This window comes from Manduca sexta, chromosome 7, assembly GCF_014839805.1.
Source record: "Manduca sexta isolate Smith_Timp_Sample1 chromosome 7, JHU_Msex_v1.0, whole genome shotgun sequence".
NCBI lineage: Eukaryota > Metazoa > Arthropoda > Insecta > Lepidoptera > Sphingidae > Manduca > Manduca sexta.
This window is the reverse complement of record NC_051121.1, coordinates 9,159,669-9,174,787: the sequence shown is the minus strand read 5'-3', so window position 1 is coordinate 9,174,787 and position 15,119 is coordinate 9,159,669. Positions and strand designations below refer to the sequence as shown.

At 36.3% G+C, this 15,119-nt stretch overlaps 1 protein-coding gene and 1 long non-coding RNA gene across 4 annotated transcripts; one reads left to right on the top strand and one right to left on the bottom strand.

Moving 5' to 3' along the window:
• Positions 1 to 691: 691 nt before the first annotated feature.
• LOC115445413 lies at positions 692 to 4,774 on the bottom strand. The gene is made up of 3 exons (XR_003938824.1): positions 4,565 to 4,774; positions 1,393 to 1,548; positions 692 to 907 (listed from the first exon to the last, which is right to left on the bottom strand). It is a non-coding gene; the product is annotated as an uncharacterized LOC115445413 (long non-coding RNA).
• A 42-nt stretch (positions 4,775 to 4,816) lies between these two features.
• LOC115445749 lies at positions 4,817 to 14,286 on the top strand. 3 transcript variants are annotated; one of them, XM_030172274.2, is made up of 16 exons: positions 4,817 to 5,063; positions 5,157 to 5,247; positions 5,533 to 5,721; positions 5,844 to 5,955; positions 6,363 to 6,488; positions 6,956 to 7,119; positions 7,903 to 8,014; positions 8,649 to 8,758; positions 9,301 to 9,386; positions 9,770 to 10,067; positions 11,098 to 11,175; positions 11,838 to 11,994; positions 12,377 to 12,505; positions 13,188 to 13,292; positions 13,666 to 13,745; positions 14,156 to 14,286. In XM_030172274.2, the coding sequence occupies exons 1-16, from the start codon at positions 4,990 to 4,992 to the stop codon at positions 14,183 to 14,185; spliced, it is 1,941 nt and encodes a 646-aa protein (XP_030028134.1). In that variant the 5' UTR covers positions 4,817 to 4,989; the 3' UTR covers positions 14,186 to 14,286. The 3 variants fall into 3 exon arrangements, with proteins under 3 accessions (XP_030028134.1, XP_030028046.1, XP_030028214.1); XM_030172354.2 differs by lacking the exon at positions 13,188 to 13,292 and having other exon boundaries at positions 4,818 to 5,063; XM_030172186.2 differs by lacking the exons at positions 13,666 to 13,745; positions 14,156 to 14,286 and having other exon boundaries at positions 13,188 to 13,650.
• The last annotated feature ends 833 nt before the right edge of the window (positions 14,287 to 15,119 follow it).

The window sequence follows — 15,119 nt, the reverse complement described above, 5'->3', positions numbered from 1 at the left end:
ATTACGTTCACGATTGTGCGACAGACGAGCAATCGTTGGATAATCGTATCACAATCATTTTCGTAACTAGATCGGATTGCTATCGATATGGGGACTGCGTTGTGCAATAATGTAAATCAATTGAACATTTTAATACTGTGTAGTGGAAATGGTAGGAATATCGGGATTATATTTTAGAAAGATGATTTCTGATTACAAGATCGTCGCAAATTGAGTAATTTTGTCTTAGTTTCTACTAAACTATACAATTCAAGGGGGCTACGCTTTTGCCGAAGTTAATGATCTGGGTACAGCAAATATGCAGAGTAAAAGAACGAATAAAAATATTAATTGCATTTAAAAATATAATGAACTATGATAAATGATTCTGTTATAAACTCGATTTTTTTTTAGACTCGAGTTTGTTTATTGAATGTGCAGAAGATGAGCTATAAAATTCCGACACCTAAGACGCACCGCACGAAAAACTAACCGCCATTTGCAATAAACGATCCCGATCGCTTCTTTCGATCTATCACAAAAATAGACCAATCAGATCAAGGCTTTTTTGACCTACTTACAAATGAATTATTTATAAGTATTGGTTTCTTCTGGAATCGGATTGAGGATTGAGATTGCGATCCTTTAATATTGTGCCTTGAAAAATCATTTTTCATTGAGATCATTTTAGACGCTTTATAATATTTTTTTTCCTTGATCAACTAAGATAAAAACAGGTTATTTCGAAATAAGACTTATATCTCATAATTATACATATCTTCTTATTAAATATCCTTTATTGCATAACATCGTCCAAACATGACAGGCGGGGACAGAACCACGGAATTATTTGCTGCGTGTGAAATGTGGAATTATTGTCAGTCGCGTATAATGGAATGTGACGCTTTCTCGTTCCCGTGGTTATACACTGTCGGACAAAAAGTTTGGGCATGAACTGACTTTATTATATTTTTAGCCCTATTTGGTTGATCGATCAGGTTTTTAAAATTTGAAACATAGTTCTATGGGTTGTAAGATCTATATTTAATAATATAAAATGAGTGATTAAGTGTTTATAAAATTTTATGAATTGTACAATATAGAAAGTACAACTATGTATATTGGAAATACAATAACAGATTGTTGTCAATAAGTGTATTTTTGTCCAGATGTATGAAATGCGGGTGTGTAAAATCATACCATATAAAAAATTTATTCACCTTTTCGAAAAATGAGATTCATAAAAAAATTTTTTTTCAAAAATAAATTTATATGAATATTCAAATAACGAACACTTATAAAACTAAGTTATTTTACGAAATTCTTACACAGCTTCTACCTCCTCACATTAGACTTTTATAATAAGAAATTACCAAAGAGCAGTACAATTTTAATAAACATAAAGCAAAGTACCTAGTCCGTGTGCCCAATTTTTTCTGCCGACACTACACCAGAGGCACCGACTGTCACGTGCGAACCAATCACAGGCATTACGGTTCCGTGACGTCATCACGGTGTATCTGCCTGATTTGTCAAGCGACGCTACAACGCCTCATGGGAGAATTGTTACTGGAAATAGACAAGCCTTGTAATAGCTTTGATATATCTTCATAGCTCAATTTATGTATAACTAGCTTTTGCTCGCGACTTCGCCCGCGTGAAGGAGTTTTCCGGGATAAAAGTCCACTGTATGATAAAAGTCTTGCTACATATTTTCCCGGTCCTGATAGGTTAAAACTAATTTTATCCCCACGGGGGTTGAATTTACCAAAATCCTATTTAGGCGAACGTCTTCATCATAGTAGCTCAAATCTTTAATTTCAGTTCAATCAGTCGAAAATTTAAGAAGATTTATACATACTTTCATCCCCTATTTTATCCCTTTAGGGGTAGAATTTATCAAAATCCTTTCTTAGGGGATGCCTACGTCATAGTAGCTTTATGCATGCAAATTCTCAGCCCGATCGGTTTAAAATTGACAAAGTTTCATCCCCTATTTTATCCCCTTGGGGGTAGAATTAATCAAAATCCTTTCTTAGCGGATGCCCACATCATAACATCTACCTGCATGTCAAATTTCAGCCCGATCCGTCCAGTGGTTTGGGCTGTGCGTTGATAGATCACTATGTCAGTCAGTCACCTTTGAGTTATATATATTTAGATATAGCAAAATTGCGAGCGGGCAACACCTATCAATATTTCATAACAAATAACTTCCCTTCAAAAATGCAACAACATTTTAATAATAACACGCTATTCGTTTATTAAAATCTTGGCGCGGCCACTCGATCTCGTATGACAGCGCTCATGATGTACAAGTTCTGATCGCGAGCAGATTGTGAAGGAACGCGAAATCATCGTGTCATGCATACAGAACATGTATGTTTAATAACGTAAACATTGTGGTAGAACAACAAACAAGTAAATCTAGATATTGGACAAACGCACGAGCGTTCCTATGTTTTTTTTTTTGTTTGAATGACGAGATGAGACTTGCCGTTCGCCTGATAGTCAGCGGTCCTTTCGACTGATGGTGATATGACTGCCCATAAACAGTAGAAACACCATCCCTTGAATTATAAAGTATTGTTTGGTATTCCACTGCGCTCGCCATCCTGAGACATGAGATATTAAGTGTAATTATGTCCAGTAATTACACTGGCTACAATGTCCTTCAAACTGAAACATAACAGTGACTACACTGGTTTGGCGGCAGAAATAGTCATTGCGGTGGTACCTACTGGCTACAATGTTCTTCAAACCGGAACACAATAGTGACTACACACTACTGCTTGGAGGCAGGCATTGCGGTGGTACCTACCCAGGCGGAATCTCATATATGCGAGAGATCTCTATGTGTATGAGTTTTGTTTATAAATAACTTGAAAATAATAGTTTGTTTTATTTAATAAAAAAAAACAACAACATAATCACGCCATGATTCTCTCAGATACCATCAAAGGCCGATTTTATACCTCCTTTGTTATGAAAATAATGGTAGAGCTAAGTTTTTTTATGTATATTAATATATAAACCGGAAGAGTTTGTGTGTTGGTTTCAACGCACTCATCTCAGGAATTTTTTAACCGATTTTGAAGTTTTTTTCACTTATATGAAGCCACATTACTCCTGAATGCTTGCGGATCCCACAAATATTGATTGAGTGAGACAGGAATCGAACTTGCAGTTTCTCGGTAGACGTAAATGTTGGATACTCCTATATTGACCAACTCTATCGCATTAAACTAAAATTTAGAAACAATCACATAAAACTTATCTCACAAACTAATAATCGCACGAGAATATTATTATGAAGAAATATTGATTACCTACGTATAATAATTATTATTTAGAACTGCGTGGAATCGTATGCATTTAATAAAATTTTCTCATAAAGAATAATAAAATTAGCGCCAGAATTTTTATTAACAAAATTGATAAATTATAGTGAACATTGCATTTTAGTGAGCTAATTATTATAAAATGCAATTTTCATGACGGAAATAGCGATATGTAAAAAATAGTTCAGTACAGTGCCACCTATTATAATATTAAAGACTTAAATCAACTTTTACCCAAGTTACAGACTACACAAGTATGGTCTGTAAAAAGTTGTAACTCTTAATCAAGTACTTTATAGTACCGATAGATGTCACTATTACGAAATATGTTTCACGAATCGTTCTTCACAAATTACTATTCGCCGACAGATGACGCTAAGCAAACATTATGTATTATTCTATTCGCCAACAGATGGCAGTACTTGAAACATATAAATTAAATTCCTTTCCTAATAAATAGTTGAGGTTTTTTATTAATCATATTTTATTTTTACTCTACAATTACTATTTTATGAGTATATCTTATTTCGTACCGCCTTTCTTTATATAAATATGCCATGATAAGTATTTTATCTGCCTACCCCACTAATAATGGAGGTATGTGTGAGGTATTTCAATCAAATCACATGCTCAGCTATCAAAGACATACCGTGTGATATAGGTTTCCTTTCCTTCGAAGCGTGAAGACACCCTTACAAGTAATAAAGTGGCATATACATACCGATCCTAAGTATGTAGGTATATCTACCGATTGTAGTATTTAAGTAATTGAAACTTTACTACGAAACATCACATTCTTTTTATAAACACTATCTTATAATTTTAAAATAATAAATGTAGAGATAGTGTATCATAGAGATAGATAAATACTTTTATTCTTTATTATTTTCCATAAATATTAGTCACTTACCTTCAGTATTAAATCTATAGCACAATACCATAAATAATTAAATAGGTAAAATGCGCGACAAACTCTATTCTAAAAAAAAACTCAAAATATAATTATTATTAGAGAATTGATAAAAGTATCCAAGTACATCTCCATATCTAATCCTGTCCCTAATAAAGGACATAAACTTATATAAATAAATAAAAAAAATACTTTGTATTCGCAACATTTCAGACAGCGGGCAACTGGAGTACACTTGCAAGTATTCGAGTGGCTTGAGGAACGAAATGAGCAGACCACTTAGACGTTACAAAAACCACTCCAATATATTCATATTATTTTATAATTTACTAACATTTTTGCTAAAAGAATTTTGTAAACTGGCGTACTTATGGCATATTTTAAGTAAGGAGGTTAATTGTAGAAAGCATGGCCATGTAGAAATATGTTATTAATGTTTCGGAGGCAAAACAAGATGGTTTCTAGTTTGATACAATATAAATAAGAATTAAACGAATTAATAAACGAAATTATTGAAATTATACGTAATAAATTTACTTATTAGTAATAAATAAGTAATATAGAATAAGTTTTATAAAAAAAGAGGTCACATGCTTTGCGTATTTTAAAAAAATCATGGCCGCATAGAAATTAAAAATTCTACATTTAAAAAGTGATTGCGAAACCGATTGGCATAGAAACAAAAATAACAAAAAATTTTAACAAAATAAAATTTAACGGCTTTTTACTCGAAAAATAATTGAATACTGCGAAAAATAAATGATGTTCTCCGACGAAGATATCAAAGGAATACCCGAAAATAGTTTCATGAGACCAGGCGACGAAATAATAAGGTAAACGATGTTCGATTATTTTTGTGCGTGAAAACAAAAGTTTCCGTGGCCATGTCGATTTGTTTGTTTTGTTTAAACAAAAGTGTATTGCAGCATCCGCGAAGTGTGTCTCAGTGACAAGTTTGACAGGAAGGATTTGGGGTTTCACATCGAGCCGCTGTTATCGACTTCGGCACGAAATGATGTGAGTACCCTCTTTATTTTACCTCTTTAAGTTTTGCAATGATTTGTGGTGAATTCTTTAGCAGTACCTAAGATAGGTATTTTTTGTCCTTAGATTTTAAGCATGTAAGATTTGATAGCATCCAAGAACATAATATTGTACCAAGATGTACGACAAAACTTGGAAATGAGTTTTTACGAATAGGCTACTTTAATTAACTCTCCAAGTTTCCTACCCATTATTACTAAGTAGGGGACGCATCTTCTATCATCCATGATCTCTGTCCTTTTAATTTGCCCACTTTAGCTGGACGTCTCTCGGTCGTTGTTCCGAGACGGCTTCTTCCCCGAAGGTTTGGAGCAGCAGCAGGCCAGGTTCGCCTGGACCGAGGAGGACGGCAATATCGCCTCCCTGGTCTCCGAGCCAGGGTTCGGAACTACAGGGCAGACCACGTTCGGCAAGGATCTGGATGCTGAGCTTAAAAGTGAGATGAAGGTGGGTTCATTGTTGACGGATTACAAATAGAATTAATCATACAGTAGATAAAAAATGTATAAATAGTGGTATGTAGTTGCTTTACAGTTTTGGCTTGCTTTGATGATAATAATAATTTCCAGGAGGCGGACACGTCCACATCAGCTTACCATCCGCCCAATCGGAACGGAATCACATTTGAAACAAAACCTTATGTTGATTCGCAATTGGTTTCATCTACATCCACGGGAAACGGTCAGTATCATTTCTTCTTTTGTGTAATCGTAGTTTTGTTTATTACCCTCTTATAAGCTGTAGCAAGCATTTGGGAAGCAAAAGTCTAGATTTGCTTCTCATTACATAAGATTTTTTCATATACCTAAAGATTGGTATCCAAAAGCAAAGTAAATACTTACCCAAAGACCTGTAAATACTTACCCAAATCAATGATACAATATTAACAATGTTTTGGTTGCAATATGTTATATGAAATGGATAACATTAGTTATGGTGCCTAACAATGTTTTGGTTGCAATATGTTATATGAAATGGATAATATTAGTTATGGTGCCATTTTTTTTAATATTCTATCACCCATTCTTTGTTGTTAAGCAGTTATTTCATTGATCGTAATATATTACATATTACTGTCGTTGTCACAGCTCTAGATCGGCCCAAAAGCAACGGTGCATGCAAAGTGGACAAAACAGACCCACGTTCCAGGGTCCATTACGTGAAATATATCAAGAGACATGGAAGAAGTGTCAAATTGTGGGAATGCGGAATATGTAAGAAATTTTCATTGAATTTTCTGGTGGTAGGATATCTTTATATCCTCACAGATAGCGACCACTGTACAAAAGGTGTTTAAACCCGCCATAGTGGCCAACGGAACTATGTCGCGTTCCGTATTAACCTGTGTATATCCGGTTTCAAAAGGCCGGCATAATTGTGTCGACTGTTGAGGAGTTATCATATCTCATCAATCGACATTTCATTAGATCTCACTCCACTTACCATTAGGTTCACTGGGGATACTTTGCCTTGCCCATAAAAAAATACTGAGAAGCTGTGAAACAGGGGCCTTGACTTTTATTTTTATCTGTTCATGATATATCACTTTATAATATGAGAAGATTATTTTTTTTCTCCGAAAATTAAGTCTCTCTCCTAGTCTATATAATTTTAGCCCCATTTTTTTCTACTTTCTATGAATATTGTTAGCTTAATAAGATTTCACAAAACCCATATCTAGGTAGCCGTGAGTTCCAGCATCAGTATACATTGATGCGTCACCTGCCCACGCATACCGACGAGCGCAACTTCCATTGCGCCGCTTGCGGGAAGAGTTTCCGCCAGCTCTCGACCCTGAGCCAGCATCGCGCCATACACTCCGTCGAGAGACCGTACGCTTGCGAGGTACTGTGGTTTGATTCTTCTAGGATAGTCTTATGCATCTACCTGCTTAGATGACTCTAGAGTTGTAAATATTTCTCTATATATTACAACCACACTCACCAGCCATATCAAAATCAAATTTATTTGTAAAGTTTAGTATTTTATACGAAACATAAGTCCTATACTGCAGTGCTAAGCGCAAAAGCGGTATGTCAAGGAAACCTTATTTCGAGATAATCGAAGTTTTGTGAATATAGTTTTATATGTAAAACAGAGATAGAGAAACTCTTTTAAGGTTTTTTTTTTAACAAGTTCTAAACATGATACGGTTATTTAGGTATGTTCATTGGATGGGTGTTTCTTTAAGCTATCTGACGACATAAAAATCAAGATTTTGATTTTTTTTGAGATACCGCTTTTGAGCTTAGCACGGCAGTATAATTGTTCATTGAACAATTAAGTTCGTGGTACTGACGCAAACCTTCGACGCAAAAAGAGGTGTATCACATAATACAACATACGAAGATAATTCACACCCTTAGTTAGTGACCTAACTCAACAGTTATATATTTCCTGATTTTGTTAAATAACGACCTTCCAAAGCATGCTCTGTAATCCTATGATATTAAAAAGACAAAATTACAGAACAGAAACAGAGATTCCCACTTTCAATGACCGCCCAATTCACTACCTTCTAAATTGTTTTCAAATCTTTTTTATTCGTTTCCCACAAATCATCTTTTGTTGAGTTAGGTCACCTTAGTTCTAAAGATGCGAATTATAAACGTTCCACCTATTTATCAGGTTTGCAACAAAACGTTCAACCGAGTATCGACTCTGATCTCGCACCGCAAGACCCACTCCAACGAGAAACCTTACCGCTGTCACATCTGCCCCAAGGGATTCCACCAGAAAGGTTACCCGCTTCCTATCCTTGCTCATTATTCCTTTACATTAATTGATTCCATCTCATTAAGCTTTTTTTTTATTTTTAAATCTCTTGTTTCATTTTAAAATGTTGTTTTCGTGCTTCTTTAATATATTAAAGTAATGTTTGTTATCAACCGTAGTGTAATTAAATAACTTGAGAATAAGGTACGACTGTAGTGCTGAAGTCTCGGGTTCGATCCCCGGGTCGGGCAAAGTGATATTCGGTTTTTCTACTCAGTGTCAACTCAGAGTCTAGAATTAGTGCCCGATATGGCTATAGGCTCGCTCCCTACCACATTATGGGACGGAATACGCAAGGCGAAAAGTAGGTTGCAACAGTTGCCTCTGCTTACCCCTTCGGGCATGAAAGCCATGAGTGTGTGTGTGTCATTTAAAAATAAACGTAAATCTTTTTAGTTTCGTATGGATTTTCCTCCGCGAATATTTCGACGAAACTTTTATCTTTAAGTATTCTACTTTTATCTTTTTCAAGAGTAAAGGAGCTTTGAATATATCCCAGATCGCGAAGGGTGCAATCTTCAAAACATCGGAAAAAAATTAGAATATAAAACCGCGATAAAATCCGCAAAATAGTTTGTATTTCAATTGTATGTTTGTAGGAAACTTACGTAATCATCTGTTCACGCACACGAACGAGCGTCCGTACCGCTGCAACATCTGCTTGAAGGGCTTCAACCAGCAGTCGAACCTTGTGTGCCATAAAAATAAGGTATATTTTCTTAGCAGGCTCGATAATGTAGCTTAGATGTTATGTCTCTCCTTTAGTTAAGTTTAAAATTTTAGTTAATTATAATTTTCAAAAATATTTTTAATTTTTACACAGTATACCTCGTTGTTATTGTACAATCATTAACATAATTAGCTGAATAAATTTAAAATTTCACATCGCCTGTAGAAATATTTGTTCGAACCATTTTTTTTTTCTCAAAAATAAAACGAAATGTTATTTTATTTCTGCCAAAAAAAGCAATTAAACCTTACTAGACGATGTAGTTTATATCGAATTTTATGTTCTTACAATTGTTTTTTACAAATACAAAACAAAGGGATACTTTATTACACAATAAGAAAAAAATCAATGAAACTTAACGACATTGCGTAGTAAGTATACTGAGTAGTTGCAAATGCACCTCCTCAAAAGCAATCTAAGCGGCAACCATGACTCTCATCGTAAATAAATTGAATAAAATCCAATCCCAAACAAGATTCGTATAGTATGCCACATATTCTGAGATGCCACACATCGAACAGGCGCATCCAGACGAGAGCTCCGCCACAGTGCGGGCTCGGTATCCGCGCGTCTCTCGCCCCGCCGACCCGCAGCCGGATTCCGCTCGGTATGTCTTGAAGTATGGTATGCTCTGGTTTATTGGACTTCTTGATATAGCTGGCTCACTATCACAGACATATATGTTATAATTGGATAAATCCAAACTAGTAATATAAAGAAGTAAAGTTTGTAGATCTTTAAAAATCATATTCCGGTTTGAATGATATTGGTATCCAGAGTAATTACTCGGCATTTTAAAACTTAACGACATTATCTAAGTGTACACTGCAAAGGAGTGCCACGAAATGACATAAAGTTAAATTTTACATGGTGGTAAGTATTGTTTTTAGATTGGACTTCCATCAGGCGAGTGGCTAGCTCGTTCTGTAGTTAATAAAATCCCTTTTAGTCTAAGACCATGTCTTTGATTTTGATTTTTAACCATTTCAGCCCGCCATCAGACCACTGCGAGGTGACCTCCTCCGTGGGTCCATACCTCCCTTCCGTAGACAGCTCAGACTGGGCTATCAAATCGAACTGGGACGTATCCAAAACGTACGAACAGGGGGACATTTGGAACGAGTCTTGGGGCTCCATGGGGAATGGGGTCATTGTGGACCCCATAAAGACTTATCACATGGGCGTCGCTTTGGCCACGAAGCAAACTCCATTTGCGTTACTCAAGCCTGACAATGGAGCTCCTGTGCTGGTGAAGGTTATTAATACCAATCTGCCTGGAGGAAAGCAGGTATGTACAGGTTAATCTAAACTAATGATTTTAACCCTACAGGAATTAGCAGAATAACTGCTTTATTCATTTTAGCCCGCCATAGTGGCTCACGTAAATATTTCGCGTTTCGGGATCGGTCTGTGTATCAGGTTCCAGTAGGCTAGCATAATTGTGTCGACTGCCGAAGAGTAATCATGTCTCGTCAGTCGACATTCTATTGGAACCCACTTCGTTTAATATTGGGTGCACTTTGCTTAAATTTTCCATCACGTCATAGCTTTGTATCATCATTTATATTAGCTTATCACATCGGGAACATATTCCAGGCTCAGAACAATTGCAATTGGCACTTAATATCTTCACCTTTTTCGAGATGAACTCATTCTATTATGGTGATTTATCATAACTTTTTGAGCCTTGTTTTGAAAATAAAGACATCGCCAAATAGACATCTAAATCAGATGCAAACATTTGCGGCTCACACAAACATAGTAGAATTTTCACACGGTGAGGACTGCCCAGCGGTTCACACGTAGCAGATTTTTGACACGTTGAGTACTTACCTATGTGGCGTAGTTGTATTATGTGCACTGTATTTACACTTTGAAGTCTCTGTTTCTTCTCTGCTCTGCTGTAAATCCCAGGATGGGCAGGGATATTTGGTTATTCTGCTCATTATCAAGAAACGGGAATTTGTGCCCGTTGTAGCGATAGGTCCATATCATATCACGAGATGGAAATACTTGGCGAAAAGTGGGTGCACTAGTTCCACCTCTGCCTACCATATCGAGAATAAAGGTGTGATGTGTTTTTGAAGCCGTAGTTATACACGGTCGGGTCAAAGCTCATAGGCATACAGATCATGATTTATTTTCCTAAAATCTAAATACAAAGCTAAATGTATCCATACCTATTACATTAATTAAACGCGTTACTTCACATATCACATATACACATGAAGCAGAATTGAATTGCCGCTCTGATTAATTAGTTGTAATTAGTCAAAGCGAGACAATACGCGTACTCAACGATATTGTTAATGAAATAGATGCTGGTGCCGGCTACTGCTGAGGATCTGAGGGTCGGGGGCAAGATTGTGATGAAGGATGGCGATGATGATTCTCAGGTGATGAGTTTAGCAATTGGTTTGCTCGCGTCTTAGCTCACGAGGAAGTCCTTCTATAAAAGCCTATATGTACACCTCATAAAAAATATTTCCTTAAGTAAGAACTTGGGTACCCAAACTCCTAACTTTAATTGTTTTCATAAGTTAATCATATGTGATTATTGTAACAAGAACGTTTTATACTTATTTCTGCTCTTTTTTCTCGAAGAATCGGTACCATGAACATGATTTCTTTGGTATAGACTTTTAACCCGAAAACGAACGTCCCAAAATAAAATTATTCTCGGAAAACTTTCAATAAAGGCAAACTATGAGGAAAGGCTAGTATTGAATACAACTGACGTAATTGTTTTTTATTTATTAGCTCTGTCACGTTAGACAAATCATACCTCAGTGGCGTAGTTTCACTACAGCAGTGCTGATGTCTCGGGTTCGATCCCCGGGTCAGGTAAACTGATATTGGGTTTTTCTACTCAGCTCGGAGTCTGGAATTTGTGCCACACACGGCGGATAGAAGGAGTAATAGTTTTGCCTCTGCCTATCCCATTGGAATAAAAGGCCTGAGTATGTTTGTATACTTAATTACTAACCTACTTTAATTACCTACATTTTTAAATCTACACAATTATAACTAAAATATCTGAATGCTTCCAACGTTGAAGATTAGTAAACTTGAGCCCGGTGTGAAGTTGGACCAGGCTGTGCAGATCCGCGTACCGGTGGTGGCGACGGTGGTGCCGCGGATCAAGCCCGGTGGTCGGCTGCACCTCGCAGTCGAGGAGCCGCACCACGCGTACCACACCACGCTTACTGCTGATGGTGAGGATACTGCTGATAGGAATATATGGAGTGGGATTTTTGGGAAGTAATCTAGATTGGTGATTCGTATGCTCAATTTTGGAGGAGGGGTAATGTAAGGAATAAAGGTCACACAATTATCCGTTAAGAAAACATTGAGCACAGATAATTGATAGTTACAGTACATTGTGTTAATATTAGTCCGTGTTAATAGTACCTGGACGGGGTAAGTAGACACGCAAGTAGCCCTCACACTTAATTTAACAATTAGCCAAATAATTGTCAATGACTCGTCAAATGAGCTACTTATATTTTTTTTCTAATCAAATTAAAATTTAATTTTCATATCAATACATTCATTGAATATAAAACTTATTTAAAGCTTTTCTTCTCGCATATGCAGTAGGTGCTGTTCTGGCTGATTCTTGCGTGGTGAAGGAAGAGGGCCGCGACTGCCCCGATGTGTTATCTCATGCAGATCTTCGCGTAATGAACACCAACTCTAACTTCGAAGATGGCGCGCTGAAAACGAGTAATTTCATTATTAATATCACCAACCACGTCAAAAGTGCTTGAATCATTCTCGAATCTGCAGTTAAGCTGATAAATAGTTCGCTGTATTATCCAATTCACCTGAAATGGGTAGATGTAATAACCTTGAACCTTCTTATGTAGAGACTAAAAAGAGACCTTATTACTGGTTTCTCTAACGCATACAAGGTATTTTAGGTTTTAATTTCTGGGTAACCTTTCCCCTAGTTACAAAATCAAAGTATTATCACGTTGTAAGTTTCAATAAATATTGATAGTCACATTGCTGGCAACATTTGTTAATTAAGAGTAGCGATGTAACTTGGAGCGTATAAAATATCCAACAATTGTATTGTTTATTGTATTGTATTAGTCTATAATGTCCTAATGTTGGGCAAAAGCTTCCCCAGCATCCTTCTATGAATCGCGTTCCTGCGATAAAGTGAACCAGTTGCTATTAAATAAGTCCAGTTTGTCCCGCCATTTCTTTGGTCTACCATAACGCATACAATCAGTCAAGGCTTCACCAAGTGGCAATCCTGGCTAGAATTCCTCAGGCAATTTGATCAGCTCAGTTCCATTTAAGCTGAGCGGCTTTCTGGGCCACATCGGCAATTTGAGTTTTAGAATACAATTCGATGTTTCAAACGCGATCCAGCTATAACGAAAGTAATCAATTCCAGGATCTAGAATATCCTCGACGTGCACTTTGCCGCCGCCAGCCCCGTCGCCGCCCTTGGATCTCATCTCCATAGATCTGTTTGAACCGATGGAATGTCTGCCACTTGGTATGATTATACCGACTACCTACTATACTGCCGTACTAAGCTCAAAAGCGGTATCTAAAAAAAACAATATCTTGATTTTTATGACGTTGAATAGCTTAAAGAAATATCCATCCAATGAACTTATCCAAAATAACATATAGCTTTTACCTACACGTGGCTCCGCCCTCGTGGGAAAGTTATTTAGTGTGATAAATATTTCGCTCCTGCAAAACTACACTATTTTCTTTACATCCTTTTTTATGAAGCCATCATAGTGATTTTTCGCTATAGGTTATCAAACGTGCAAGTGGGTGATTTTATAGTGATCTTCACCGTAAATAAATTTCTAAATATCACATGCTAAATCCTCCTTTTACAAAGCTCATCATTGTAGGACCTCAAATAACTGCAGTAGACGACGTCGACCGACCGCCTGCGTCTGACGATTCCGATATATTCATTGGAAAATTTGAAGTAAGATGATTTTATTTATATGGATTTGTTTACAGCTTACTGGCCTAGGTAGTCGATCATGTGGATGATTTTTTAAAGCATGATAATTTTAAAAAAATATATATTATTTCTAATATTTATTTAGAGGTTTTGTCCACAATGGAGAAGGTTATTCAATTCACTGACCAATAAATAATAAAATACATTTTTACATATAAGATTAAAAATTGATTTATTGACCATTCATACGTTATTCTTTTCTCTTGTGTATGAAAATGGGTATTTACGTGTCAAACCGAGAACCTCCTTTTTTGTATCAAACCAAGAACTTTCTCTTTGTAGTCGATTAGACACTATTCTTAAGTGTTGATCATCTAAATTCCTAACTCTTTTTTTGTATAAGAAGACTTACTATATTATTGTTGTTACAGGAGAGTATACCACTCAGTGATTCCGATTGAAGATGTCATCTCGTGTTAATGAAGTAATTGTTTTTAATGTTAAGTAAACCTTACCTCAATGTCATGTTTTGATTATTATATTTTATCAGCATGCTGTATAATTGTTTGTTTTTCTTTAAATTATCCCGTTACTCAAATATTCAATCGTAAAATGCCTCTGTGGTGTATTTGTAACACAGTGCGACTGCAGTGCTGAGGTCTCCGGTTCTATCCCCGGGTCGGGCGATATTGAGATTTTGTACTAGCAGACCCCGGGGAATCTGGAATTTTTGTCCGATATGGTAATAGGCTCGCTACTTATATTATTCGATGGAATGTGTATGACGAAAAGTGACCAGATGCGTCTCTGCCTACCCTTTCGGGGATAAAGGTGTGAGTATATACGCGCGTAAAGGTATTTTTCTTAACGTCTACTTATTAAAAACTTGCAGCTTTTTTCATATCATCAACATAAAAATTTTACGGAGTTTTCGATATATTCCTGACATTTGCAACATTTGAAGCTCTTGTATTAAAGCAGTATTTTTAATCTCACTCAATAATTTTATTTATACCTACGACTTTCGGACTACCTTCGTTCCTTACCAAAAACCCAAAAACCGTTTCTAATGTAAGTCCTTATTAAAACAAACTTATCCAACTACCCTCCTATTTTGCCCATTTTATTATGGCCTTTCATATTCGCGATAAAAAGGCCAATTTCCTGCGCCATCGTTAATAATCTAGCATTATGACGAAGCAATGTCATCGTCTATTATACTACTTGGTATCGCAGCTGTATCGTATTGTTCGGCACGTGGACGGAAATACGCCCTTAAGATGGGGGTGGTGTTACTTCATATACCGATAGATGGCGTTGATTGGCAGATGTATAAAATAGGCGGCTTTCTTACTGCGAGAAATAATTGTATTTTTGGTTTAAAATTAACTTTAC